At 58.3% G+C, this 23967-nt stretch overlaps 2 protein-coding genes across 7 annotated transcripts; both read left to right on the forward strand.

Moving 5' to 3' along the window:
* The first annotated feature begins 1940 nt into the window (after positions 1-1940).
* On the forward strand, positions 1941-12558 carry LAD1 (ladinin 1). 2 transcript variants are annotated; one of them, XM_048071209.2, is made up of 10 exons: positions 1941-2161; positions 5082-5222; positions 6469-6976; positions 7509-7652; positions 8385-8434; positions 9233-9305; positions 9641-9772; positions 10123-10212; positions 11253-11330; positions 11448-12558. In XM_048071209.2, exons 1-10 carry the CDS (start codon positions 2124-2126, stop codon positions 11454-11456), a joined length of 1263 nt encoding a protein of 420 aa, XP_047927166.1. In that variant the 5' UTR covers positions 1941-2123; the 3' UTR covers positions 11457-12558. The 2 variants fall into 2 exon arrangements, with proteins under 2 accessions (XP_047927166.1, XP_047927165.1); XM_048071208.2 differs by having other exon boundaries at positions 11253-12558.
* A 3526-nt stretch (positions 12559-16084) lies between these two features.
* On the forward strand, positions 16085-23767 carry TNNT2 (troponin T2, cardiac type). Of its 5 annotated transcripts, none has more exons than XM_048071211.2 (14): positions 16085-16211; positions 16799-16828; positions 17561-17617; positions 18168-18200; positions 18610-18645; positions 18916-18937; positions 19747-19807; positions 19908-20024; positions 20287-20364; positions 20544-20654; positions 21049-21158; positions 21534-21624; positions 22147-22187; positions 23501-23767. In XM_048071211.2, the coding sequence occupies exons 1-14, from the start codon at positions 16109-16111 to the stop codon at positions 23547-23549; spliced, it is 939 nt and encodes a 312-aa protein (XP_047927168.1). In that variant the 5' UTR covers positions 16085-16108; the 3' UTR covers positions 23550-23767. The 5 variants fall into 5 exon arrangements, with proteins under 5 accessions (XP_047927168.1, XP_066839112.1, XP_066839110.1 ...); XM_066983011.1 differs by lacking the exon at positions 23501-23767 and adding an exon at positions 22913-22937; XM_066983009.1 differs by having other exon boundaries at positions 16094-16211; positions 16802-16828.
* Positions 23768-23967: the final 200 nt, after the last annotated feature.

A 23967-nucleotide genomic window follows, 5' to 3' on the forward strand; every position in this document is an offset into this window, starting at 1 on the left:
AGCAATGGTGAGATAAGCCTGCAGATAGTTTGGGTGTATTCGGCATGGCAGGGATGAAGGGTCATGATGAAGGCATTCAGAGGAATCTTGCAGGATTGGGATTTGGGGATAAAAGATAAAAGGGCTGATGAGGTTCAGGAGAGTACAAAGTGACACACAGAGAGAAAAATTCAGCATGACTTCATGTTTAAGACAATGGGCTCGAGGCTGGCCATTGTCTACCTGGGAGTGAGAGCCTGGGATTAGAGCAAACATGAAAAAAAAAAAAAAAAAAGGCAGCATAGGGGAAAACATGAGCTAACCGCTCTGTGACAGCAGAAATCTCAGACCAGGAGTGTCCTGGAGGCTGGAGATCAACGCTTTGTGCAGCCAAACAGCTCAGCATGAGTCAGCCCCAGCTGGAGAGGTGGGAGCTCTTCCTGCAGCGCAGCGCAGACCCGGGGAACTCCTCGCTGGAGGTTCATGCCAGCAGTTCTCCTGGGCTTGAGAGAACCAGGGCAGATCCCCGGAGGAGCAGCCCCCTGGGGGGTCTTTGGTTCAGCTCAAAAATTGTCTGAGCTGAAAATAAATACCGGGGGAGTGTGAGGGGTGAGCGTCATCAGCGCCTGTCCCCTGCCTAATCCCTGTCCGCTAAATGCCTGTCTAGAATTTCTTCATCTTCGTAACAAGAGGAATCACAAACCACGAGGTTTTATGTTCCTTTGCCGTATAGATCCTAGCTGGGGATGTTCTTTCACTACGCTAGTGTAATCCTTTTTATAAATCCTGTTAAGTCCTATGCTTCAGTGATATCCTTTGGCAACGAGTTTTGCAAGTAAAGTGCTCACTGTGCATTAATCAGAAAGGTTTATTGCTTTATAGTAGTTTGCTGATGCTGGACTGCTATATATAGTTTGCCAGCAATTAGCGGGACGCTTACAAGGTTATTTAAGTAATTTTTTTCCCTTGTACCACAGCTCACTGAACTTTCCGTATGTATGACAACACTTGAAAGACGGCTGTGACAGCAAAGAGGAAGAAAAGCAGAACGAGCCTGGCTCGTGGTGGATGGCTCATTTGACAGGGCTATATTTTAGAGACAGGATCTTAATCAGGCACCTTTGATTCAGAGAGCTGCTCGGGCGCTGGGCACACCCTGTGGGGCAGAGGCAGGGGCAGGAGCCCGGCCACATCACCGCTCCTGGGGACCCCGTGGGGACCGCAGACCCAGGGGTCCCAGAGGACTTTTGCAGGCGTCCAGCAACCTGCCCAGCCCGCGGTGCTTGGGGTGCCCCCATGGCCCCGGGGAGCTCCCCGTTGCCTTCCCCCTGCGCTTTGAAGAGGGCACGGTGTGAGCGCTGGGGGCACGGGGGCTGGGGACCAGCCTGGAGGGGCTGGTGGCTTGGATGGGCCAGGCCAGGAGCGGGATGTGCGCGCACAGGGCTTCAGCACCCAAAAATCACCCCCTGCTCAGGCTTCCCCAACCTCCCCCAAGACTTTCTGAGTGCTTTTTACTGCAGCAAATCTCCTAAAAACGGGGGAGCCGTGTCTGCTCGACCCAAGGCATCCGGACCAGGCTGCAAAGAGGGGGGCACCCTCCCCTGTTCTTTGGAAAGGGCCGGTCTGCGCCCTGACGGAGGTGTTTTAATGACTGTTTTGGATCCCTGAGAGCCAGCGGCTGCCTCCTCCCACGCAGCCCAAGGTAATTCACCTCCTCCAGGCCAGCGTTGGAGGAGGTGTTGACGGGCGCAGAGCGGCTGGTAGAACAGGTTCTGGGCTGGGAGTTGTCTCCGAAACCCTGGGAGACCTGGATGGATCCAGCCCCGAGCACGGGTCCTTCTCCGAGCCCTGGCACAGCAGGCAGCGCGCAGGGATTTGCTCTGCGTGGCACTCCTGGGCAGGGCGTCTTTTGCGCGGCGCCGCTAGTAGACAAATTACAGTCTTGCCTCTGTCAAGGTAGATAAGAGACCATGTGATGCTGCGTGGTGGTAAACGGGTTGCAGGCAGGGTAAAGGTGCACAGGGAAATAACCTTGCAGGGAGTCCCTCCCTCCCCGAGCAGCGCAAATCCCCGTGGATCCGCCGGCGCCTTGGCCTGGATGCCTGCGCAGGTTTTGGGGGCTCTCTGAGACTCGTGAAGCCGGGATGTCTTTCAGCAGGAGGAACTGGTCCGATCTCTCCAGGTGGGTGCCTGGGGGGTGGCTGAACGCGGCCAGGAGGCGAGGGTGGGCTGCCGGCACCGCGGGGCGTCGGGGAGGACGAGGACAGACGGGGGCTGCCGTCGGGGGGCTGCTTGCGGAGGTGGCTCGGTGCTGCTGGGGTTTCTCGTGGGTGGGTGAGATCGGAGGCAGTTTTGTTTCTTCTGCCTGGGGAAACTGAGCTCTGCGTAGGAAAACAGCTCTGGAAAGGCATCCTCGCCCCGCGCTGGGTGTGTTCCTGGTCTCTGGGTCTGTTTGACTTTCTCCGGTGGGCTGTGGCACCGGGCTTGCTGCAAGGGTGGCTGCGGGGCTTCGTGCTCACCCGTGCAGCCCCTGGGCGCGTGTCCCGGCTCTGCCCATCCGGTGCTGAGCAAGCCCTGATTCATCCCCAGCCTCTGAACCATCCCGGCCCTGCTGCTGCGCCCTTCCCAAAAAGCAATTTGGGCTCTGATGGAAGCTCCTGGGCACGGCCGGGTGAGGCGGGGGCTGGTGGCTCACGGGGATGTGGGGTCAGCCCTGACCCCGCACGGACCCAAGGCTGGTACCGCCGACCTCCGCTGCTGGCTGCGCGGGCGGTGATGGTGGTTCAGACACAGCCCACAAAACGGAGCAGAAATCCCCATCGGGGTGGTGGATCAGAGACCAAGTCCCCTCACCCAGCTGTGAGACAGTGGCCAAAGGGTTCCCAGATCAGCTGTAATTTTGGGTGAGACACCCAGCCCGGTCAGCCCAGAGTTGGGAATTGAGGTCCTGTTGCTCAGAGGCTGCCAGCTCACACCGCTGCCTCCACCATGGGTGCACAAGTATGGATCCAGAGAGCATCCAAACCCCGTCCAGATCCACCTCTGTGCTGTGCAGCTGCCCAAACACAAGCCCAGTGGGGTCCTGCACCCAGGAAGTTTCACAACGCAGTGAGGCAGCTTCTCCTCTCTCGCTAGAAGAGGCAGAATTCCCTGAAACAGCACAGATGTCAAATATCTCAGCACTAATGATTAACAGGGCAGGAGAGGACAAGGCAGGGGAGACTTGCCAGTCTTCTTTTACTCATCTCTTTGAGGTTAAAAAAGGCAAGACAGTGAGAAAGAAATCCCTCTTTGAAAAGAGGAGGGAAAGACTGGCAAAGCAAATCCATAGCCTAATGTGTGGATTATTTAATTACCGATAATGAGAAATTGCACGTTGGTAACGCCAGGATATGCGCTGCCTCTGCAGGAGCCAAGCAAATTCGAGGCAGGAAAATCTGTTTCATTTTGAAGAAGCCTGTGCATGCAAATCAAAGAAGTAACCAGCTCTCACGCGTGTTTGGACTGGCTTTGGGGCTCCATGCTGTCACCGCAGGAGGGACACGCAAAGAGAGCTTGGCAGAGGCACAGCCCAGCAGCCTTGCAAGCGCAGCCCAGCTGTACATCAATGTTTGCAGGCTCATGGGACGAATGCTGCTGTGGGGGGCTGGCTGGGGACATGTCCCCAGGCAGAGCGAGACCCAGCTGGGGATGCTCACAGAGGCTCCCTGTGGCAGGTCCCAGCCTTCTCCAGCCCTGTCCCACCCCATGCCACACGTTGGGGACCACCCTGGGGTGGCATGCTGGGGGTGATGGGGATGGGGGAGCGGGAGGGCAGCACACCCCGTGGCGTCGCTCTGTCTCCAGACAGGGGCTGAGCTGCCCGCTGGGACCCGTGCTCTCCGTTCTGCTTTACTGACCCTCCAGCGCTCCCCTGCCTCCATCCACCAGGAAGAACAGAAGCCGCGAGTGGTTGCGGGGGGTAATGTGGTTTAATTTATGACCCAGGCTTCATTACACAGTAACTCGCAAACCACGCGGCGAGTCACTGTGTCCGCAGCAGTGCTGGCAATACCACAGACCCAAGCGTGCTCTGACTTTCACGTTCATGAAGCCAAATTCAAAGCAAACCCTGGGCCTGGATGCAGCTGGAGTGCCAGCCCCTGGTGCTTGCAGGGGGCCAGATCCTGCGCGGGAGGGCAAATGCCAGGGCTTCCCAGGAGGAATCTGCCCCTGGTGGTGCTGGTGACCCCGTGTGTTTTTGCAGCCGGTTCAGGACTAGTGCTACAGGTACATGAACGCTGTTGTGAAAAATGCAATGCAGGCACGAAATATTGCCCAACACAGCTCATGTGCTGGCAGAAAGGCTGGGCATGGTTTGCACAGCGGAAGGAAGGGAAAGCTGGTATTTTCCAAACAGTTTTTTATTCGTGTTGGCATTTTAGTCTAAAAAATATTAATTGTTTAAAATAAAATCTTTAAAGGTAACACTTTAAAGGTGCTTATGAACCTTGTCATTTTGGTATAAGCTGTGGCTGTAATACATTCCTGGTCCTTCTGGCTTTGGGAGGCCACACGTGGGGAGCAAGGGGGCTCCCGTGTCCCTGTTCCTGTGCAGAGCTCTTCAGCGGTACTTGCTCTTCAACCTCAGATGTTTTTGCATCTGAGGCTTTTTGCACAATAAAAATTAAAATGCCACCCCCACAATTCATGCTGGGGCTAAAACCGTCTGCCACTCGTGGTTACCCTTCCAGGTCGTGTGGTTGAGATCCCTGCGGTGGCTCTAGGGTCTTGCTGAGTTACAGGTTAAATATCTGTGCCTGGAAAGGCTTGCTTAATGTAGGGATTCCTTTTAAATGAATGCTGCCTTAAACAGTAGAAATGAGGAGTTGGGAAGTCAAGTGCTTGTGTTGGGAAATGCCCGGATCAGCTGGGTGGAGCGAGAGCACTTTGCGACACCCGGCTCGCGTTGGTGTCCCTCTGCCCCTGCCCCCTGCAGCCCTGCTGGGGAGGGTCCCTCCGCCACCCCCTGGGCCCTTCTGTGGGCACTGCGGTCCCTTTTCTCTGTGGGATCCCCGCGAGGCACACAGCCTCACCATGACCTAATGTTCCACCCCAAACAGCCTGGCCAAGCAGAGGACGCTTGAGGATGAAGAAGAGCAGCAAAGGGAGCGCCGGCGAAGGCACCGGAGCCTGCTGTCCTCCTCATCGGCGGATGAAGAACCTCCGAGCCCAGTGAAAGACCCCAGCCCAACGCCCAGCAGGTGCGTGAGGTCCTGCTGGCATCGGCCTCGCTCATGGTGCTGAGCGCTCGCAGCTTGCTGCCTTGTTCTCTTGCCTGGGGTGGAGAGGGGTAGGATGTGGCTGCATGGACAAGGTAAATAGGACATGTCCCCCTTCCCTGGTGCTAGCACAGGCCAGCTATGTGGTGAATGCAATGAGGGGATTCAGGACGAGGATAAATATTATGCCATCTACTTTCCAAGCCCTGGAGGCCATATAGGTACAGCCCATGTGGTCCTGCACAAGTGTCCTACCTGCCCCTTCCCAGACTGGTGCCTGTGTTTGCCTGGGAAAGGAGGGGAAAAGGCTTGTTTGGCAGACTGTATCTGGACTGTGGCTGACAGCTGCCATAGCAGATGTTCTTACAACCTACGTTTTAAACCTAAAGACAGTGACATTTTTTCCTAATCCACTGAAGGGACAGTCACAAGTCTCAAACAGGGATGCTGCTCTGAGCCCACAGCACAGCTCCTTGGCACAAGACTTGGTGGATGCCAATGTTTTATGGGGTTTCCAAAGGCTACTGGACACATTTATGGAGCCACGGTGAGCTTCTGAATATCAAGACATGCCCTGAAGTCCCCCAGCTTCCCCTGGTTGGAGACTTCATACCTGTCCTGCACTTTTCCTAGGCATCCACTATTATCCCGCTGCTGAAACAGCTGAGAGGCCTCCTGCACAGAGCAGGGCTCTGCTGCTGCTTGCTGTTACCAGCTCTCTGTTTTTGCTAGCATTGCTCTTTCCTTGGGAGGGGAATGGGAAGGAGCCGGGCTGCCTTCACCCCACTTAAAACATTTGTTGGCCAGTCCTGCAGGCACTCCTGGTCCAGCCTGGGAGGTGCTTGCTTTCCCAGGCCATGTGCTGCTGCCCTGGGTTGAGGCTGCAGAAATGCTTCATTTTTCTGCCAAAAACAAGGAAAAAGAGACGTAATCTGAACTTTTGGAAACTTTTTGCCGCAGCCGTGGCACAGGCTGCCCAAAGGCTGTGGGGTCTCCTCCTTGGGGAGCTCCAAACCCGCCTGAACGTGGCCCTGGGCACCCTGCAGGGGGGACTTGAGGGACCCAGGGGACCCTTCCCACCTCCCCCACTCTGTGATTTTGTGACTCCAGAGACACCTGTGGGACTTGTATGTGCCCCAGAGCCTCTCTCTGAGTGAACCTCACCTGCTGGAAGCCATCCCTCCGGCCCAGGGTGCTGAGGCCTGACCTCTGCTTGGTCTCTCTCTAGGCCCCAGTCCCTGGTGAAGCCGGCGTCTCCGGAGGAAGAGGAGGAGCGCAAGCTCTCGGAGGTGCTGAAGACACAAGAAGGGAGACGGACAAGGTCCCCGTTGGCTGTGTCCGAGAAGCCGAAACAGGAGAAGGAGCAGCGGGAGGCAGCGGTGGGAGCGAGCTGCGAGCAGGCTGCAGCTCAGCCCCACACGGGGCAGGAGAGCGGCCGGGCTGCAGAGCGGGGTCAGGATGCGGCCACAGGCAGAGAAACCCCAGCAGGAGACCAGCACCCAGAGCCAGCCCGCGAGAGGAAGGTGGTGGTGAGGGGACGGCTGCAGGACAAAGAGGGACAAGGCGCAGGGACACCCCGAGGGGAGCAGCGGAGGGATGAGGGGGAGCCGCAGCAGCAAGCGGCTCCGGAGCTGGGGGCCTGCCGGGTCCGCGAGGTGAAGATCCTGACCCGAACGAGGACCCGCAGCACAGAGGAGAAGACAGCCTCGGAGGGGACCCCCTCTCCGGACCAGGAGGTGAGCAGGATGTGGGAAAGGTGCTGAGCCTTGGGGTGTGCAGTCCTGGAAGGACAAGAGGAAGGGCGAGAGACCAAAAGTAGCAGGAGGGAGATGCGGCCTCTGGGCTTTTGGGGGAGGTGTGTTTGGGCAACGTGCTTCTCATTTGGGTGCCGGAGGGCTTCGTGGTGCTGCTGGAGGAGCAGCATCTCCTCGCCATGCATGGTTGGGGGGGTGCCCATGCTGTCCATGTCCACACTGCACTTGCTCTAGAAGATGGACGAGGTGGTACCGGGGTCCCACCACCTCCTTTCCCTGCCTTGCACGTGCTATTCTGATCACCTTCTCCTGGAAGCCCCTACTGATTTCCATCAGGCTTTCACTGAAGGGGTGTTAGGGCTTTGTGAATCCAAAGAAGACAGTCAAGGTTTGGAGGGTTTGGATCTCAGACCCCTGTCTCCAAACCATTTCCACCCTGGCTGCTCTGATCCCTGCACCTGAACCTTCCCCACAAACTCTGCACAGGTGCATCAGATGTTTGCTTTTTCCTCAGCATCCACCCAGGAGCCCCTTGAAGGAGGTAATACAGCCACCTCCCACCCAAGATGAACCTCCAGAAAAGTCAGATGCTTCTCGAAATTATGCCACTTACAGTAGCTCCATCAGAAGAAGCAGCCCAAGGACTGTCTCCTTTCGGGTAAGAGCAAAAGCAAGTGGGAGGAAGACTCCTGTTAAGGCAGTGGAAGATGAAGGAAGGGATGCTATGGTATCCATGCCATGTTGGCAGAGCCTGTTTCAAAATGTGTGTTTGAAATCCATCCTTGGTCTAGGCATTGCAGCTCTGCTTCAGTCTTCCCTCCCTTTCCCTTCTCCTTGTCAGACCAAAGGCGTGTGACTGTGGACAAGTCCATGTTCATATGCTTTGTGCTGGCATGGAAACTTGTGGGAAGTGGTGAGAAAATAGGGAGCGCGTTGTCCTTGGATTTCCCAGAGTCACAGGAATGACCATCCACCCTCTGGCATTTCTATTCTTCTCTGAGAATGCAGGAGGAAAAAATAATCCATCCTCCATCTCGTTCCTTGTTACATCCCTGAGAATATCTCCATTTCTAGCCTGTGCCCACCTAAAAAAAAAAAAAAAAGGCTCTGTAATAAAAGGCTGGGAAAAGCACCAAAGCCATTGAGTTCCTCCATGCTGTGAATTAGGGCTGCCTGGGAAGGCTTACCTGAATTCACAGTGCTTCACTGGGAGTGAAATAGCACTACCAAGTGTCTTCAATCCAGACAGCTTAGATGTGAGGTGGGCTCTGGTGTGGGTGAAAGCAGTGCTAGACTGAAAACCGGGGAGCTGACTCTGACCCAGTTTTCCCCGTGTTTATCTGTGATGACCAAGGATGGCTCCAGTGTCTCCTTGCCTTGTGTCTTCCAGGTGATCTCAAGGAAACAGAAAGAAGAAGATGAAAGCCCTCTCACAAGGAGGTCAGCAACCCTCTTCATGCTGCTTCGGCCTTCCTGCGCAGGGATGCTCGCCCCTTGTTTTCCAAGGGAGAGGAGGGGATGGGGCCTGGGACCAGCTAGTGAGTGCCCTGGCACAGGTCTGCTGTCCCCAGGGTGCCTGGCTGACCGGGCAGCGATGCCTGGAGTGAGAGCAGACAGACCAAAGTCCACCGCAGAGCTGGCATCTGTACAGGTCACCCCCAGCTTGCCCCTGTGGTCTCTTGGTTGATGCAGTCTCTGACCGATGTTTGCATCTACAGTGCCACAAAAGTGTCCCCCCACCCTTGGAGCTATCCAGAACCCAACCGTACAGGTCCCTGAGCAACTTGATCTCGCTTTGGAGGGCAGTTCAAGTTACCCTCCGCATCTCTGTGGCAAGGTTTGGGCTAGGGGCTTAAAACTTCTCAGGGAACTGAGGGCTCAGGTCTAGAAGCAGGGGGTGGATAAGACTCCCCGTCCTACCTGGGACAGGGGAGCAGGGCTTTATGGGCACCTGGGCTTGCTCCTGTGGGTACCATAGGCAAAACCCTCCTGACCTGTGTGAAGATGCAGCTCACACCTGGCAGCTGAGGACAGGGTAAATTGGGCAGCTAAGAGCTCTTGTCAATGTATGGACCCTAGGAAGGTGGTGAGACCCTGAGATCTCAGTCATCAGCACTGGCAGACGGGATCAGGTGTCAGATGGGGTCTCCTCCCAACAAGTGGAGCCCCCCAAGACCATGGGCCGAGTCCAGGGCACGGTGGGGGCTGCATTCAATTCCCTCCCCTCTTCTTCACCAGCGCGAGCCTGAGGATCCCAGGTAGCAACACCACCATCGAGGAGAAGTTGGAAAAGTACACCTCGGCCGTGCAGGTACCGAAACCCTCGGCACAGCCAGGCTGGTGCAGGGATGGGGAGGGGAAGAGGGAAAGGGGGCCTGGAGCTGAGCTGGGAAGGCAGAGGGGGACTGGGCTTCACCAAAAAACAGCCCTGATGGGGATGAAGACAGTCCCATGCAGAAAAACGGATCAGCCTCAGGGTTTAGGAGCAGAGGGGATATCCCTTGGAGAGGGTCATGGGGATGCTGCGTGGTCCTGGTGGGCAATCCCATGAGCTGGTGATGGGCAGGGAAGGAGCTGACCCAGGGCTTTGCTCTTCACCCCTTGGGGTGCAGCACGGCCCCTGCTCACAGCCCTCTCTCCTCCCAGCGCTCGGGGTCGGTGAGATCTTCCGTGACTGTTCAGAAGAGCCTCGTGGTGACCTCGGAGGGGGTGGCCAGCAAGCGCAACTTCTTCGAGGCCAGCGCTCCCAGCAAGGCTGAGCCGCTCGCAGCCAGGAAGGTGAGGGCAGGAGTCGCTGGGGGGGTCCTGTGCCAGGGCAGGCACCAGCTTTTGGGGCAAATCCTCCCTGGTTTGGGTACCAATGCACACTGTGGCAGGCTGCTGGTGGGAGTTTGGTGGTTGTTGTGCGAGCAGGGCTGGGTTTGAGCCACCGAAACTGTGCTCTGGCAGCGTGTGGGTTTGTGCCGATGTGCTGGTATTTGGGGAGCTGGGAGGGAGCCAAGGTGTGGGCTGGTCTCTGCCTGCTGCAGGCTTGTCCCGTCTCCCTGTGCCCTGGGGTTCGTCCCGGGTTGCCTTCGTGCAATGGGAGAGCTGGTGCTGCAACCCTGGTGTCCCTCTCTGTGCCACAGGACAACCTGAAGATCCCGGGGTCGGTGACGTCCCGCATTAATCTGTGGATCAGCCGAACTCAGGAGCCTGCCAAGGAGGAAAAGAGCAAGGTACCAGCTTGTGCCAAGAGCTCGGGCTCAAGTCCTGGCAGCTGGCAGCCTGGTGGGACACCCCCTGGCATCTGGGGCAGGAGGGCCTTGGAGGGTTTGAAAACCCCCCGGCTGAACCCACTAAAGGGCCTGAGAGAAGCTTCGGGTCGTAGGTTCAGCTGCCACCTGCAGGCCGCTGGGAGATGAGCTGGATGCTCACTGCTTACCCACGGAGCTCTGTGGGGCCTGGAGACAGAGTGAGGATGAGTTGGGTGGGAAGGGACCTCAAGTACCACCTAATTCCACCCCCCCCCGCCATGGGAACAACACCTCGCACCAGGCCAGGCTGCTCAAAGCCCCATCCAGCCTGGCCCTGAGACCCGGCGTGCACCAAGAGGTCCTGCTGAGTCCTGGGCCTGGTCTGCGTCCTGGTGCAGATCCCAGCCCCCCGGTATAGGGGGTCCCACAGCCAGGGGAACAAAGTGCCTGGCTGTGGGGACTCAGACTCGGGTGCTGCTCCAGGGATGTGGATTAAAGGGAGATGGGCAGGAGACCCTTTGGCCTCGAGACAGCTCACTGTACTTGGAAAGGAGAGAATCAGCCAGGACAAATGCTGGGCAGGTGTCGCCCCGTAGAGCAATAAGATTTTGCCGCTGCTCGTGGCAGCTGTGCGGGTACAGGAGGGGCAGCTCCAGCCCAGCTCCGCAGCTGGGGCGGGCAAGCCTGGGCACCCCGGCGCTGAGCTCCGGGATTAGCACTGCCCAAACGTGTCTGTGCCGGGAGGCTGAGCTGGCTCTGGCTGCTGGGAAAGGGTTTGCTCCTGGGGTCACTCCTGGGTAAGGCTTTTTTTCCTTGTATTTTCCTGTAATAAAGCTGCCATTCACCTCTGCGGGCTGGAGCTGCACTTGGTTTTTGGGGTCTACCAGGTGTAGGATCTCAAGGCTGGCTGGTTTTAGCTGGGGCAATCATGCTTTGAGGGCTGGTTACAGACAGCAAGGCAATGATGCGTATGATGCATGGAGAAAACCTTCTTGTGCCACTCACGGCTCTCTTATTTGCAGGACGTCGGGAAAATAAACAGCCTGCCAAAGCGTGACGTCTGGGTAAAGCAGCCCAGAGACGCCCCTGCAGGCACCAAGGTAGATGTGGAGCTGCGCTGAAAACTGCTCTGAGCTGGAGCAGAACTGGGACCTGCTCGCCCGTGCATCGCCCCCAGCCTCAGCCCCGGCCTCACTGTTTCTCACTTTCTCTTCCAGCTGCAATAATATCATATGCAATAATATCAGATGATCTGGGAAAAACTGGTTTGCTCTGAAGATCAAAGCCTGGCCCTGCCCAATCATCCATGCCAGCCCTGCCCCCTGCCACGAGAGTCCCCACTGCCACGTGTGGGTGGAACGGGGTGGCCGGGGTCCTCTGCTTGTGGGCTGGGAAGGAAGAAGGCTGGAATCCCATCCCCCCGTCCCCAACCCTCACCCCCTGCCTCTCCAGGAATACCCTGGCCTGGAGGTTCCCTGCGGGTGCTGAAGGCAGGCTCTTGCCTCTCTTCCCTACAACATTTTGGCATTCTGCTCCTAATCCCTGGCTGTGCCCCAAACTGCGCTTGCTAAGGGGAACAGCCTGTGCGCGTACCTTGCAGCTGGATCCTGCTGTGGGGTGAGAGGCTGCCGGGCTAGGGGAGTTTTGGCTGCCCACCCATGGACCGTGCCCATCCCTGAGTGTGGGGTGAGGTGGGGGTGCAGGCAGGTGTCATCCTCTCCCCAAGCTGTGACTGCTGGAGGGGACCTAACCCCCCTAAAACACTGTTTGCAAAGTTGCTCGTGCACCAGCCTAGTTTGAAGGCCCCGTGGAGGGCCGGTGGACCTGATAGCACTGGTGCTTCCCTCCAGCACACAGCTCAGACGTGTCCTTCTCCACCACTCCCGTCCCCTGCAAGCAGTGACCCCTTCTGCTGAGTGCTATGCGGAGGACAGGCTGGCCACAGACCTACCTGTGGGGCTGCGTGGAGCTGGGAGCCCTGTCCTGGGCCCCTTCTGCCAGCCCTGTTCCCCTCTCACACTTCCCCTGGAGCCCTTTGTGATGCAGACCCCAAAGCCACCTGGTCCCCATGCTCCCCGGCTGCTGTGCCCACCCTGGGGGGGCCACAAGGTACTGTGGGCAGCCCATAGCACGATGCTCAAATCCTGCTGGGGCCGTGCCACGGGCTGGGGCTGTGCCTTCAGCAACCACTGCGGTGTCCAAATTCGGTGTGGGACCCTCCTGCTGCCCCTTGGTCTCATCTTGCTTGTCGGGCTTTAGAAGGGATTTGGTTTTCCTCTATGACTTTTTTTTTTTTTTTTTTGGTCTAATAAAAGTTCTTTCTAAGAAGCTCCTGGTTGGCTGCTCCTGGACTGGGACCTGAAGGGTTTGCTTCCCATCTTCTCCCAAGAGGAAAAAAGGCAAAAACGTGAGACAGATGTCTCAAAGGGGGGGGGGGGGGGGGGGGAGGTAAAAACAATCCGAACTTTCACAGGACAGCATCTCGGTGTGGAGGGTCTGGTCCCTGGCGCTGCCTTATCAGCGTCCCCAGCCCTAGAAGGTGACAGCTGGCTGGCTTGTGTCAGCCCCTCGGGCACTCACGTATCTCCGTCCGGCGGGTTTAAAATAGCAAATCTCTGAGGCCACACAATAGCTTGGGCTTATATGGGCTCCTGGGGGGGCAGGGGGAGCGCGGAGGGGGCCGGGGCCGCTGCTGCCAAAATAGCAGCTCACAAGTGTTGCATTCCTCGCTGGGCGCCGGGCGCATTCCTGCCGGCGCTGCCCGCCCCGGGGTGGGCGCTGGGGGCCCCTTAAAGCCTCTGCCCCCCAAGGAGCACACCCCAGACACCCGCCGGCTCCCCCGCGGCTCCGTGGGACCTCACCTGCGCCCCACAACAGAGGTAAGGCTGGGGCAGCGTGGGATGCTCGGGCTCTGCTGTGAAAGTCCAAGAGATAAAGGCTCGGCGTGGATTTGGCTCGGGGCTGATGGCCCTGCCCAGCTGCTTTCACTGGGATGTGTTTCTGCTGTGAAGGCATTCCCCCGGGGAAAGCATCAGGACCCTCTCCAGTGGGTTTCTCTGCAGCACATCCGATGCTGTTTGAGAGACACAAGATGGCTGGAAAGGATTTTGGGTGCCCTTGGGGGATCTCGTAGATCCCTGCGCCCCGTGTCTCCGGGCAGACAGGAGGGATGCGGTGCTTTGGGAGCATCGTACTGGCCCATGGGGCCCATCAGAGCCAGGATGCTCCCGTTTCTTTCAGAACAAGTGTTCAGAGCTTTAACTGGAAGATTTATCCTGCTTCTGTGCCATTTTCTGCACAGAGGATGGAAAAATATTTCTTAGAGGCATTTTCCAGTGTAACGTTAGCTTTTCTTGTGTGCCCCGTTAACAGCCCTGATTTTGCTGCTGTTCCTCAGTAAATGTTTGGTGGGATCTGGTGATGTAGCAGAGAGGAGGTGAATGGGAATGCAGAAATACACCTCCAGAAATGCACATTTACAGCCTCGTGGCCAGGAGGGGATCTCTGCTCCTGTGTTGTGCAAGGGCCCCATGGAGCCCTGGCTGCTAGTGGCTACATAAAGGGGTTTGGCCAAACTCTGGGGTGGCAGGACGGTGCCTCGCGGGGCCAGGCATGGGGAGTTCTGGGGAATGCATGGGGCTGAGCCCCGGGTCCGTCGGAGGGAAGGGGACAACAGCAGCAGGTGGGGCAGTGAACCCAGCACAGACAGGGCTGGCTTCTGACTTCATTTGTCTCCAAAAAGCACTCTTGAGTCATTGCTCAGGAGGGAGGTTTGACAGCCGTGTGGTATGCTGAGGCATCCCTCCTGCAGTGCATCTTCCCCATGCCTGTGGGTCCCAGTCCCGGATTCAGCATCTTTAATAAGCGATCCTGAAGCCTGTCCGACCCATCCGGGGTAATAAATGCCCAACAGATGCAGCTAGGGCCAGTTGTTCCCGGTCGCCCGATGGGAGCGGGGCAGCGGCGCTGCTCTGGGAACAGGTGGTTCAGCACATGGAGGTTATTTCTAGAGCTGCCTCGCGCTGTCCTGCCGCATCGCAACCTCGCCGAGGTCCCGCAGGAGCAGGGTGGCCGGGCTGAGCAGGGGCTGGGCTGCGCGACCTTGTGCTGCAGCATCGGGTGGGAGCAGGGCGAGGAGTGCCGATGGGTGGCATTCACCCAGCCGTGGGCTGGGGGGGAGATAGGTGTGCGAGGAAGATGAGCGTGAGTATTTCCATGGTTTTAGCTACGCTTAGCCCTGCTGCTAAACTGGGATCTGAGTTATTGTCCCCTTTAGCTAAGCTCAGCCTTGGGACCAGGATGCTGAGGGAAATGCCCTTGCTGAGCCCAGGTTGCCCCTCTGCACTTGGAGGGCTGGGTGCTCTCGCTGAGATCTTGTGCTGCGTCTGTAAATTGGAGATAATGGGATGTCCCTGCAAGTTTCCATATCCCAGCTGAGCTAAGAATAGTCAGGAAGCAAAACAAGCTGAACGTTATAATTGGGTAATTTTCCCGTGCCCTGAGCAAACACAGCACCCTGGGATGGCTCCAGCAAGGGGAGCTGTGTGTCCCAGACGTGGCTCCTGATGGCAGCTATCAGCATGGCACGAGGCCGTGTCTAATCTCCTGCCTCTTATTTGGGCGAGCTGTGATCCTGGGATGGGAGGGGAGCGGGGGGACCTTATCTCCACCGAGATATTGCCGCCACAGCCCGGCTGGGGACAGCTCCCAGCTCCAAGTACTTTGTAGAGACACAGCATCACTGTGCCCATGTTGTGGGTGCCGGAGGATAGGCTGTGCTTGTCCTTATCCTTGTGCTTGCTCCTAACCCTCGCTTTTTCCACCTTGCCTTGAATTCTGCTAGATAACCAAGCATGTCGGACTCTGAAGAGGTCGTCGAAGAGTATGAGCAGTAAGTGGTGTGTTTTTAAACACCTTTCTCTCTCCCAATTCCTGTCTTCCTGCAGGGTCAAGCATTGCTTAGAGGTGCTGATGGGGGGGCCCAGCTGTGGTTGTTGCCCCAGCACCCAGCATGAAAGCACTTTGGGATCCCCCCTGCCCATTGTCATCACTGCTGTGATGGTTCTGAGATCCCCGCAGTGGGGAGTTTGGCATCAGTAGCCAATAAGCAAATGCTCTGCAAAGGAATAGACCCTGCCCTAAAAATTATGTGCTCTAAATCAATGGGATGGAGCTGGGAAAAGGCTGGCTCCATCAGTGTGTCGCTGATGGGGTCCAACTGCAGCGTCCTGAGCATCTCAACAAGGCCCAAATCTGAGGGCAAGTTTTGCCGGTGAGGGCTGCTGGAACGCCTGAAGAGAAGGGCATTGATGTTGGAGCCATGTGGCTACAGGGACTGGTCCAAACATGGCTATTTTCTCATTCACCACCAGAAAAATTAGATCCGAGTCCTTCTCTGATATTTAAGTGCCACTTAAATATAACGATCTTGCAAGAAGAAAACCTTGCATGCCCAGCAATGGGTCTGAGCCCTGTGCTCGGCTTCCCTTGGCACATCTGAGGACAGACAGTGTGTTTCCCTTAAATCAGGAAAGGACTCTGGTACGGAGGTGAGATGTAGGCTGCCCATTCCTAGAGTTTCAGACCACCTTCTCGAGCGGTGAAATGGTCCTGGGCTCTGACCCCCATCGGAGTGCCAGCCGAGCACTGCAGGCTGCTGGAGGATGGGGGTCTTGGCCTGCCCCCACTGCCACCTTACAGCACGGCACACCGCAGCCTGCTGAGCAGCCACTGCCCACCACTATGGAAAGTGGGACCCAGCTCGAGGAAATTTCAGCTCCTTTGCAGGGGATTGCTGTAACCGGGGCACTTTGTGTCGTGCTTTGCAGGGAGCAGGAAGGTAAGGGGACGTGGAGCATCCACAGCAGCCCCGAGACTGATGCTAAGAAATGATCAGAGCAGCTTCAATAACCTGCGTCTTCTCTCCCTTCCCTTTCTCCTGTGCACACATGTGCTCTGTGAAGAGGAGTACGTGGAAGAAGGTAGGTGTTTCGTTTGTGGTTGGAAGGATAAGTGCTGTTGGTTCGGTGTTACGCTCGAGTGGGTGGTGGCGGCAAGTTCCTGGGCTGCAATGGGCCAGAGAAGGCTGTATGAGGCCATGTTGTGAATTTCTCCACCTGAAACATCAGTAGGATCAAAGCCGGCCTGAATATTCTTAGGATCTCTTTTAACAGGGAGATCCCCTGTCTCAAAAAGAGGGGTGGAAACGCTGGATTTGGGTATTTTCAGAGGTGTGAGCACAATAGCTCAAGGGGAGCTGGAGCTTCAGCGCTTCAGCTGAATGTATGTTAATGGTGCTCAAGGAGAAACCTCCGACTGCCCCCGTATGGTGAAGAACCGACCCCCCCTGGGTGCATGCAGCTGCTCTGGGACACGGCCGGGCTGAGCACGTGAGGCTGGGCTTGGGGCCTGGGTTTTGCTGGGGCTCTTGCTGCTTCAGGGCACTGCCAGGCAGCCCGGGCTGCAAAGGGCCGGAGTCCTCGTCTCACGCGTGCCGTAGCTACACCCCGCAGCTTTACGGCGCCTGACTAACCTCTGCGCTTATTCCTTCCCCTCCTCCCTGGCTCAGAAGAGGAAGAATGGATTGAGGAAGAAGACGGTAGCTATTGCACCTTTCTTTATTTCATCTCTCCACTGCTGCTGTGAACACGTTGTGGGTCGATCTGTCTTGTGCCTTTCCCCGGCTGGGGAAAGGTTTTCTTTCATTCTTTCACTTCTCTCTGTTGCTTCTTGCACTCCCCCCATCCAGCCGTGCTGTGCATACCTGCTCTCATTTCTGTGGTTTCTGTCTTACGTCTACCCCCAAACATGCCCGTGGCTTGCTGTCTTCTTTTTCTTTCTTCCTCTCTTGCTGCGGGACCACAAGTCTTCCCAGGACCTGTGGGCCCCAGCGCTGCTCTCACTCCCATGGAGGACTCTCGTGGAGATACTGCTCCCTCCAGTGGAAAAAGGCTCCAACAGTGGCATAAATGAGGCCTTTGCCACCCAGCCTCGTTCTTTGCTGGGTAGAGGAGAGCAGCAGAAATCCCTCCCCTGCACCCTGGGGTTTGAGGGCCCAGCTTGGCGGGGAGGGAACGAGGGACAAACTAGGCTCTAAATCCTTTAAATTTATCCCCCTTCCCACCCAAGCACAGAGACCAGCCTTCGGGTGCAGGTTAGAACGAAGCCCTTTGCTTTCTGAGCCGCTGCTTCTTTCTCCCGTAGCTTCCTCTCCCCCGGGTCTCTTTGGCCTTGCTGGTGGCCGGCTCCGAGCCGCAGATGTCCCATGAGGGGGCCGCGGGGAGCCAGCGGCAGCCGCGGCTCTCGCACTGACGCCGCCCTTGTTCCCCAGGTCAGGAAGAACAGGTAGAGGAGGCAGAAGAGGAGACTGAGGAAACCAAGGCAGAAGGTATGCACGTGGTGGGGGATCCCATGGTCATGCTCTGTGTTGGTGGGGCGCTGGCTTTCATGCTGTGCCCCGGAGCAGGGCTGGGACGTCCTGGTGTCACCTGCGGCAGGGCCGGCAGCCCCCGTATCGCTGGTTTCCAGTAAAGATGTGCCAAAACTGGGCTGCCCTTCCCCGACCTTACCAAGTGCTGAGTGCCTTGGCCCTACGAGCATGAGGTTAATGCTGGTTTTTGCTGGGTGCTGACCTGCTGCCAAGTTGGTCGTTTCCAGCCTTCCAAAATAATGCCAAAAATGTGCTGAGCCTGTTCCACCGAGAGGTAGCTGTTGTCTCGGAGTGGGGATTTCCAGAGCTGGGGCCGTGCTCTGATGTGTCTTGCCATCTGAAAACCCCTTTGGAGCGGCCCGGATTGCCTGCTCTGTGTCCCCACACAGTCCTGCCTGGTGGCCAGGCTCAGGTCCCAGCCCCGCTCCACAAAGCGGGGTGCACGGGGAGGTGGTAGCCCCCACCTGCGGATGCTCTGGTCACGTTCTCCCCCTTACTTTTGAAACAGAACAAGAAGATGAAACAAAAGCACCAGGAGAAGGTAAAGCAGGAGTGGAGGAAGGACATTTTTGGGCCATTTCAGTCCTGAACCCAGTCTCCAAAGGTGCTGTCCCCTTGCCGCGGGGTTTTCAGTGTTAAATTCAGCTGCTGCTGAAGGGAGATTCTGCGGTAAATGGGGCAGAACTGCCCCAGGTCTGTCCTCTGCCAGGGCTGGGGCAGTAGGAGAGCTGCAGGAGGGATGGCTTCGTGCTGCCTCGGTAAGAAATTCACCCCCAAAATGGAAGGAGAGGGCAGAGCTACTGCTTCCCCAGGGGAGAAAGTGCTCCCCTGTTCATCCTGGAGAGCTGGAGGGGGGATTTTGTGGTGGGGACAGCACTCAGTGGGCAGCATCGCTTGGGCAGGGTGCACGGCAGGGCTGGCGCCGGGACCAAGCACCGTGTGTTCCGCAGGTGGAGAGGGGGACCGAGATCAGGAGCCTGGGGAAGGTGAGGTATCCCCCCGTGGTCTTCTCTGGGGTGGGGGGCACCATCCCTGGGCGGTGCAGGGAGGCTCCAAATGCTCAGTGGGGAGCATCGGTGTGTGTGGTATTTTGGCACACAGGTGGACACCTCACCATGTACCTCTGCTGGAGGAAAATCTACCTGGGAGAGAGGGGGGGCTTGGCTCAGTTTTGTGGGGTTTTGGGTCGAGGTGTGAAAGCAAATGCCTCCGTGCCACTAACACTGTCTTTCTCTCCTGTTCCTGGGGACCCACAGGTGAATCAAAGCCCAAACCCAAGTAAGTGTCGGTGCATTTTCTCTGGTGCAAGGTCTGAACTAGGAGCTGTGCCTCCATGTGATGGGCTCGGTGCCACCGGTTGAGACCCACAAGGGACACAGGCAGCGAGGCCTTAAAAACATGAAAATAGTGTGGAGACTGGGACTTGGAGAGAAAAGGGGAGAGGAAACAGGCAGATAAACAAGGAATATGAAGAGAATCCTAAGAATGGGGTGTATGGGCAATTTTGAAGCATTTTATGTGCTCCTTGGAGGAGGTCCAGCTGCCCTGTGGCCCTTCAGCTGGAGAACATCTGCATGCACCCCAGCCTGGGGTACGTGGTCCTTGGCACAGCCAGGGTATCACCTCCCCACAGTGCTCCTGGCCATGGCAGGAGGAGGGCTGGCATCTGTGTGAGCCCCTACAACCCCGGGACTGATCCCACGGGGGTTGAGGCGGTGGTTTCCAGCTCATGCTGGAGCACACAGTTCCTCCACTCTCTTTTGGGTGAGCGGTGGGGTAGCTGCCAGCCCCAGGGTGCCTGGCAAAGGGACGTGGCCACGCTGCCTGCTGCTTGCGGAGTTATTCCAGCCATGCGGGTGCCTTGGAGACCTTCCCGGGAATGCCAGAGGTCTTCCTCTGAGGCTGTCCAGCTGGCAACCTCCAGCAAGCAGCGTTACTCTTCCCTGTCCTCAAAATGTGCTCACTCCGCAGCCCTGGGGGCCGTGAGGCTCAGAGAGGAGGGCTGGGTAGATCAGAGCGTGGGTGGAAAGCCTCGTCCCGTCCCAGGTACCTGCTGGAGGCTCACAGCCCTCCCGCTCACCTTCCAGGCCCTTCATGCCAAACCTGGTGCCTCCCAAAATCCCCGATGGCGAGCGCCTGGATTTTGACGTGAGTAACGTGCCCAGCCCAGCCCCTTGGGGGCTCCCCTGGCTCCTGGGGGGTTGCGTTGTGCGAGCACGGCTGTCGCCCCCCTTTCTGTCCAATGCAGGACATCCACCGCAAGCGCATGGAGAAGGACCTGAATGAACTGCAGGCCCTCATCGAAGCCCACTTTGAGAGCAGGAAGAAGGAGGAAGAGGAGCTCATCTCCCTCAAGGACAGGATTGTATGTCTGCAGCCTTCTCCTTTCCTTGCTGTTGCCACCCTCAGCCCCGGGCAAACAGCCACAATCCTCTCCTCGCAGTCCCCACAGCAGGACCTGAGACATCCCCCCTTCCCCATGGGCCCCAGTCCCTGTGCTCCCCTGGGAGATGTGGGCACAGCAGAGCTGCCCTTGGGGCTTTCAGGGCTTCAGGGGCCAGTGTTGTGTCCCTAGGGACACAGGGGATGGCCTGGGACATCCAGGCCATCGTCCTTGCCTCCCGCAGGAGCAGCGGCGGGCAGAGAGGGCAGAGCAGCAGCGGATCCGCAGCGAGAGGGAGAAGGAGCGCCAAGCCCGCATGGCCGTGAGTCTTCCATTGGGGATGGGGGCTTGGGCAGCAGCCTCCTGCAGGGCACGGGGCCCACCCTGGCCGTTCACCCCATGCGAGCCCGGCCATGGAGCACGTGGGAGCTGCGTTTTGCATGCAAGCTGGCCCACCAGGTCTCCATCCATCCCCTCCTGACCCACTGCTAACCCTGGCAGGAGGAGAGAGCTCGCAAAGAGGAAGAGGAGGCCCGGAAGAAGGCCGAGGAGGAAGCCCGGAAGAAAAAAGCTTTCTCCAACATGCTGCATTTTGGAGGTTACATGCAAAAGGTGCGATCCTGCCCCAGGGGTTGCAGCAAAGCCACTGGTGCTCCCAGGGGAAGCTCGACCATGGGCTGGCCCCTCAGCACCACGAAGATGCTCGGTGCTGGTAGCTCGGGGGTCCTACGGGCAGAAGAAGACAGGCCACCAAGGTTGGGTGACAGTGGTGACCAAAGTGGGCTGGGAGCCCTGCGCTGCAGGAGCTGGGGGTCCGGCCTCACCCCAGGGACTGGGATGGGGCCTGGGGGCTGTGTCTGGTCCAGTGCTGCCAGCATGTCCTTGAGGACCTCGTGTGCTCCTGGAGTGCCAAACACAGGGGGTGCTGGGAGGCAGGGCTGGGGATGGGGGCAGAGCAGGGGCTGGGTGGGTTTCCTTCCCTCCGACGGACTGATGGCTTCTGCAGTCAGAGAAAAAGGGGGGGAAGAAGCAAACGGAGCGGGAGAAGAAGAAGAAGATCCTCAGCGAGCGGCGGAAGCCCCTGAACATCGACCACCTCAGTGAAGACAAGCTGAGGTGAGGGGTGCTTCAGGAGGGATGTCCAGGACGGGGTCCCACCCGCTGGGTGACAGCACGGCTGGGACACGGGCTGCGCCACCCCAGGGTGGCTCTGCCAGGCCACCGTGCCAGGCTGCCGGTGACAGTGTCGGCCATCAGAGGGAGCCACGCTCACATGCCTGGGACACGCGTGTCCCCACGGCCCTGACACACGCGTGGGTCTGGCATCGTTGTCAGCACGTCCCCAGCTGGGCTCGGAGCCTGCGGGGACCCATGGGGGAGGAGGCAAGATGGTCCCTGCCGTGCAGGGGGTGGCACTGCTGCCCCGTCCCCTGCAGCGAGCCTGCTGCCACATCCCTTTCCTGCACTGGCATCACCCGTCCCTTCCCACAGGGACAAAGCCAAGGAGCTGTGGCAAACCATCCGCGACCTGGAGGCTGAGAAATTTGACCTGCAGGAAAAGTTCAAGCGGCAGAAATACGAGGTGAGCCACCAGGTCCTCCCCGGGCTGACTCGCCCTCTGCGTGCCTGGCTGCGCCATCAGCTTCCCGTTTCGAACACCGGGTGGGCTGGGCACCAGCCGGAGATGTCCTGGGGAGCTGGCTGTGTCAGAAAAGACCCGTGCCCACCTTGGCATGGGGTGACAAACACCTAAGAGGCTCTACACAGTGGAAAGCAAAGCCACTTCTGCCTCCCATGTGAATATGAGCAGGGCTCAAACCAACCCTCCCAGCAGCTGCCATCCTGGGAGTGCCGAGCACGCAGCTGTGAAGTGCTGCAGGATGTGGCTGCGGGTGATGGCGGTGGCCCTGTGGCCTCCCAGCTCCCGGGGACTTGTACTCTGCTCCGCGATGGGCTTCCCACTGTGCCGCACATCACAGCCCTGTGCTAAAGCCCAGGCAGGGATGGCTGGGGAAGAGAGAGCAGTGCTGCACTTTCACCCTTTCCCCAGCCAGGCATGGGGCATCCCGCCAAGCCTCACCACCCACCTGCATTTCTCTTTCAGATCAACGTCCTCCGAAACCGCGTTAGTGACCACCAGAAGGTGTAAGTACCTGGGCTGGCCGAGCATCCTCCTTCACCACCCCCTGCCCTTCCAGCTCCCTGCTCCCCTGGACCCGGCTCCCTCCCCATATTTCTTCTGGCTGCCTCATGCCTGCTGGCACCCCGTGTTCATGGACCTGCAGGTCTGGCCCAGGGACCTCAGTCTGTGCCATTGCCATTCTGCTGCCATCCAGAGGTTCCCACGTTCTCCCAGCTCCACCAGCTTCCCCCTGTCCCAAAGACCCTGGCTGGGGACAGACCCCAGGGAGAGGTCTCCGTACCTGGAGCCTTGTGTCCTCCAGGGTCCTGTCCACCTCCAGCTGTCCCCATCCCTGCAGGGCCTCTGCCCAGCATCTCAGGGAAGGTGCTGGAGACCCCAGCTTACATAGAAGGGGAAATCCCATGGGCTGTGGAAGCTGTGCAGCCCCGCAAAGATAGGGGAGCTGGTCCCCATGCCCCTTGTGCAGGGCTGGGGAACCCTTCATAACACTCCCAGGGTGGAGGTGGGTGTTTAACCTGCACTGTCAGGGACACCATGCCGCTCTCACATCCCCATCCCACTCTGCCTCCTTGCATGAGATATGCTTAGCCTGCCCCTGAGTTAGCAGCATGCCCTCGTTGCAGTTAGCAGCATTCCCCCTGCATCCTCCCCTGCAGTTAGCAGCATCCCCCCCTTGCTCACACCAAATCTCTCTTCTCTTCTGCCCTACCATGGCCTGTAACTGCAGCAAAGGGTGAGTACAGGCTGCGTGCCCCCACTGCATGAGTGCTGCATGGACCCCTGGTGCTGACATCAGTCCAGGAGTGGGGCTGAGGAAGGGGCTGGCCTGGGGACTGGCATCTGAGGGGGGTCAGTGACTCTCAGGATGCCAGAAATGCCTGTCAATGACCACCTGAGCCTCCTCCTCCTCCTGATCTACGGCCAGTTCCCCCGGTTCTGGTTAAGGAGAGTGGTGCAGTGGGTCCTGGCTAACACCCTCACAGCTTCTGGACCTCAGGGGAAGGATCGTCCAGCCTCTGGGGTTGGAGATCCTTTGTTTCTTCTCTGAAGGATCACTGGGAGGGAGGAGCACGGGAAAGGGTTCGGGGCTGGTTGGAAACACCTGGCTAAATGCATGAGCTTGTTCCCAAAACGTCCCAAACCACACAGACTGACTTGAGCCCCATGCTGGGGAGGAAGACCTTTCCTGCAGGGCAACAAACATCAACCAGGGATGGCTTGCTCCTCCTTGCAGGACCTCCGATGGTGCCCACCTCTCCCCTCTTTCCATTTTCACTCGTGCCCTTTTGCACATCTTTTCCTCCTTCCCTTCCAGGTCGAAGGCTGCCCGTGGGAAGACCATGGTGGGCGGCCGGTGGAAATAGATGGCTCAGAAGGCAGAGGTGAGGCTCGGCCTTGGCGAGCTGCCTGCCCCGCGCCATGGGGCCTGCCCCGCGCCCGCCGCCCCACCGCGCGGCGCTCGCAGGGGCCTTGCTGCAGGCACGGCGCGGTCTGGGCGGGCAGAGGCTTCACGAGGTGCTGCTTCTCATCTCCACGCCCCCGAATGGTGTTGTGTCTGTAAATAAAGAGAGTGGTGAGGGGGCACGGGTGTTGTCTCCACCTCGAAGCTCTGAACCAGGAGGAAGCGAAGCGGGCTGCGCCGCTCGCCCACCCCTGGAGCACGAAGGACGCAGCGGCCATCTGGGGCCTCCCGCATACCACGGCCCCTTGCCTTGTGGTCCTTGGGAGGCTTTGTAACGGACCTCAGTGGTCTGACCTGCTTTTCCTGCTGCAGTTCTCCCT

The sequence above is a fragment of the Anser cygnoides genome, chromosome 25, assembly GCF_040182565.1.
Source record: "Anser cygnoides isolate HZ-2024a breed goose chromosome 25, Taihu_goose_T2T_genome, whole genome shotgun sequence".
In the NCBI taxonomy this organism is placed as follows: domain Eukaryota; kingdom Metazoa; phylum Chordata; class Aves; order Anseriformes; family Anatidae; genus Anser; species Anser cygnoides.

What these genes read in the sequence shown, in the direction of transcription:
- TNNT2 (XM_048071211.2), top strand. Translation starts at nt 16,109, where the DNA reads ATGCTAAGAAATGATCAGAGCAGCTTCAATAACCTGCGTCTTCTCTCC. An exon ending in TGAGGAAACCAAGGCAGAAG is followed by an intron (nt 17,618 to 18,167) that starts GTATGCACGTGG and finishes CTTTTGAAACAG; the next exon opens with AACAAGAAGATGAAACAAAA. An exon ending in CTCAGTGAAGACAAGCTGAG is followed by an intron (nt 21,159 to 21,533) that starts GTGAGGGGTGCT and finishes CCCTTCCCACAG; the next exon opens with GGACAAAGCCAAGGAGCTGT.
- LAD1 (XM_048071208.2), top strand. Translation starts at nt 2,124, where the DNA reads ATGTCTTTCAGCAGGAGGAACTGGTCCGATCTCTCCAG. An exon ending in CCCCCTCTCCGGACCAGGAG is followed by an intron (nt 6,977 to 7,508) that starts GTGAGCAGGATG and finishes CTTTTTCCTCAG; the next exon opens with CATCCACCCAGGAGCCCCTT. An exon ending in CCAAGGAGGAAAAGAGCAAG is followed by an intron (nt 10,213 to 11,252) that starts GTACCAGCTTGT and finishes TCTTATTTGCAG; the next exon opens with GACGTCGGGAAAATAAACAG.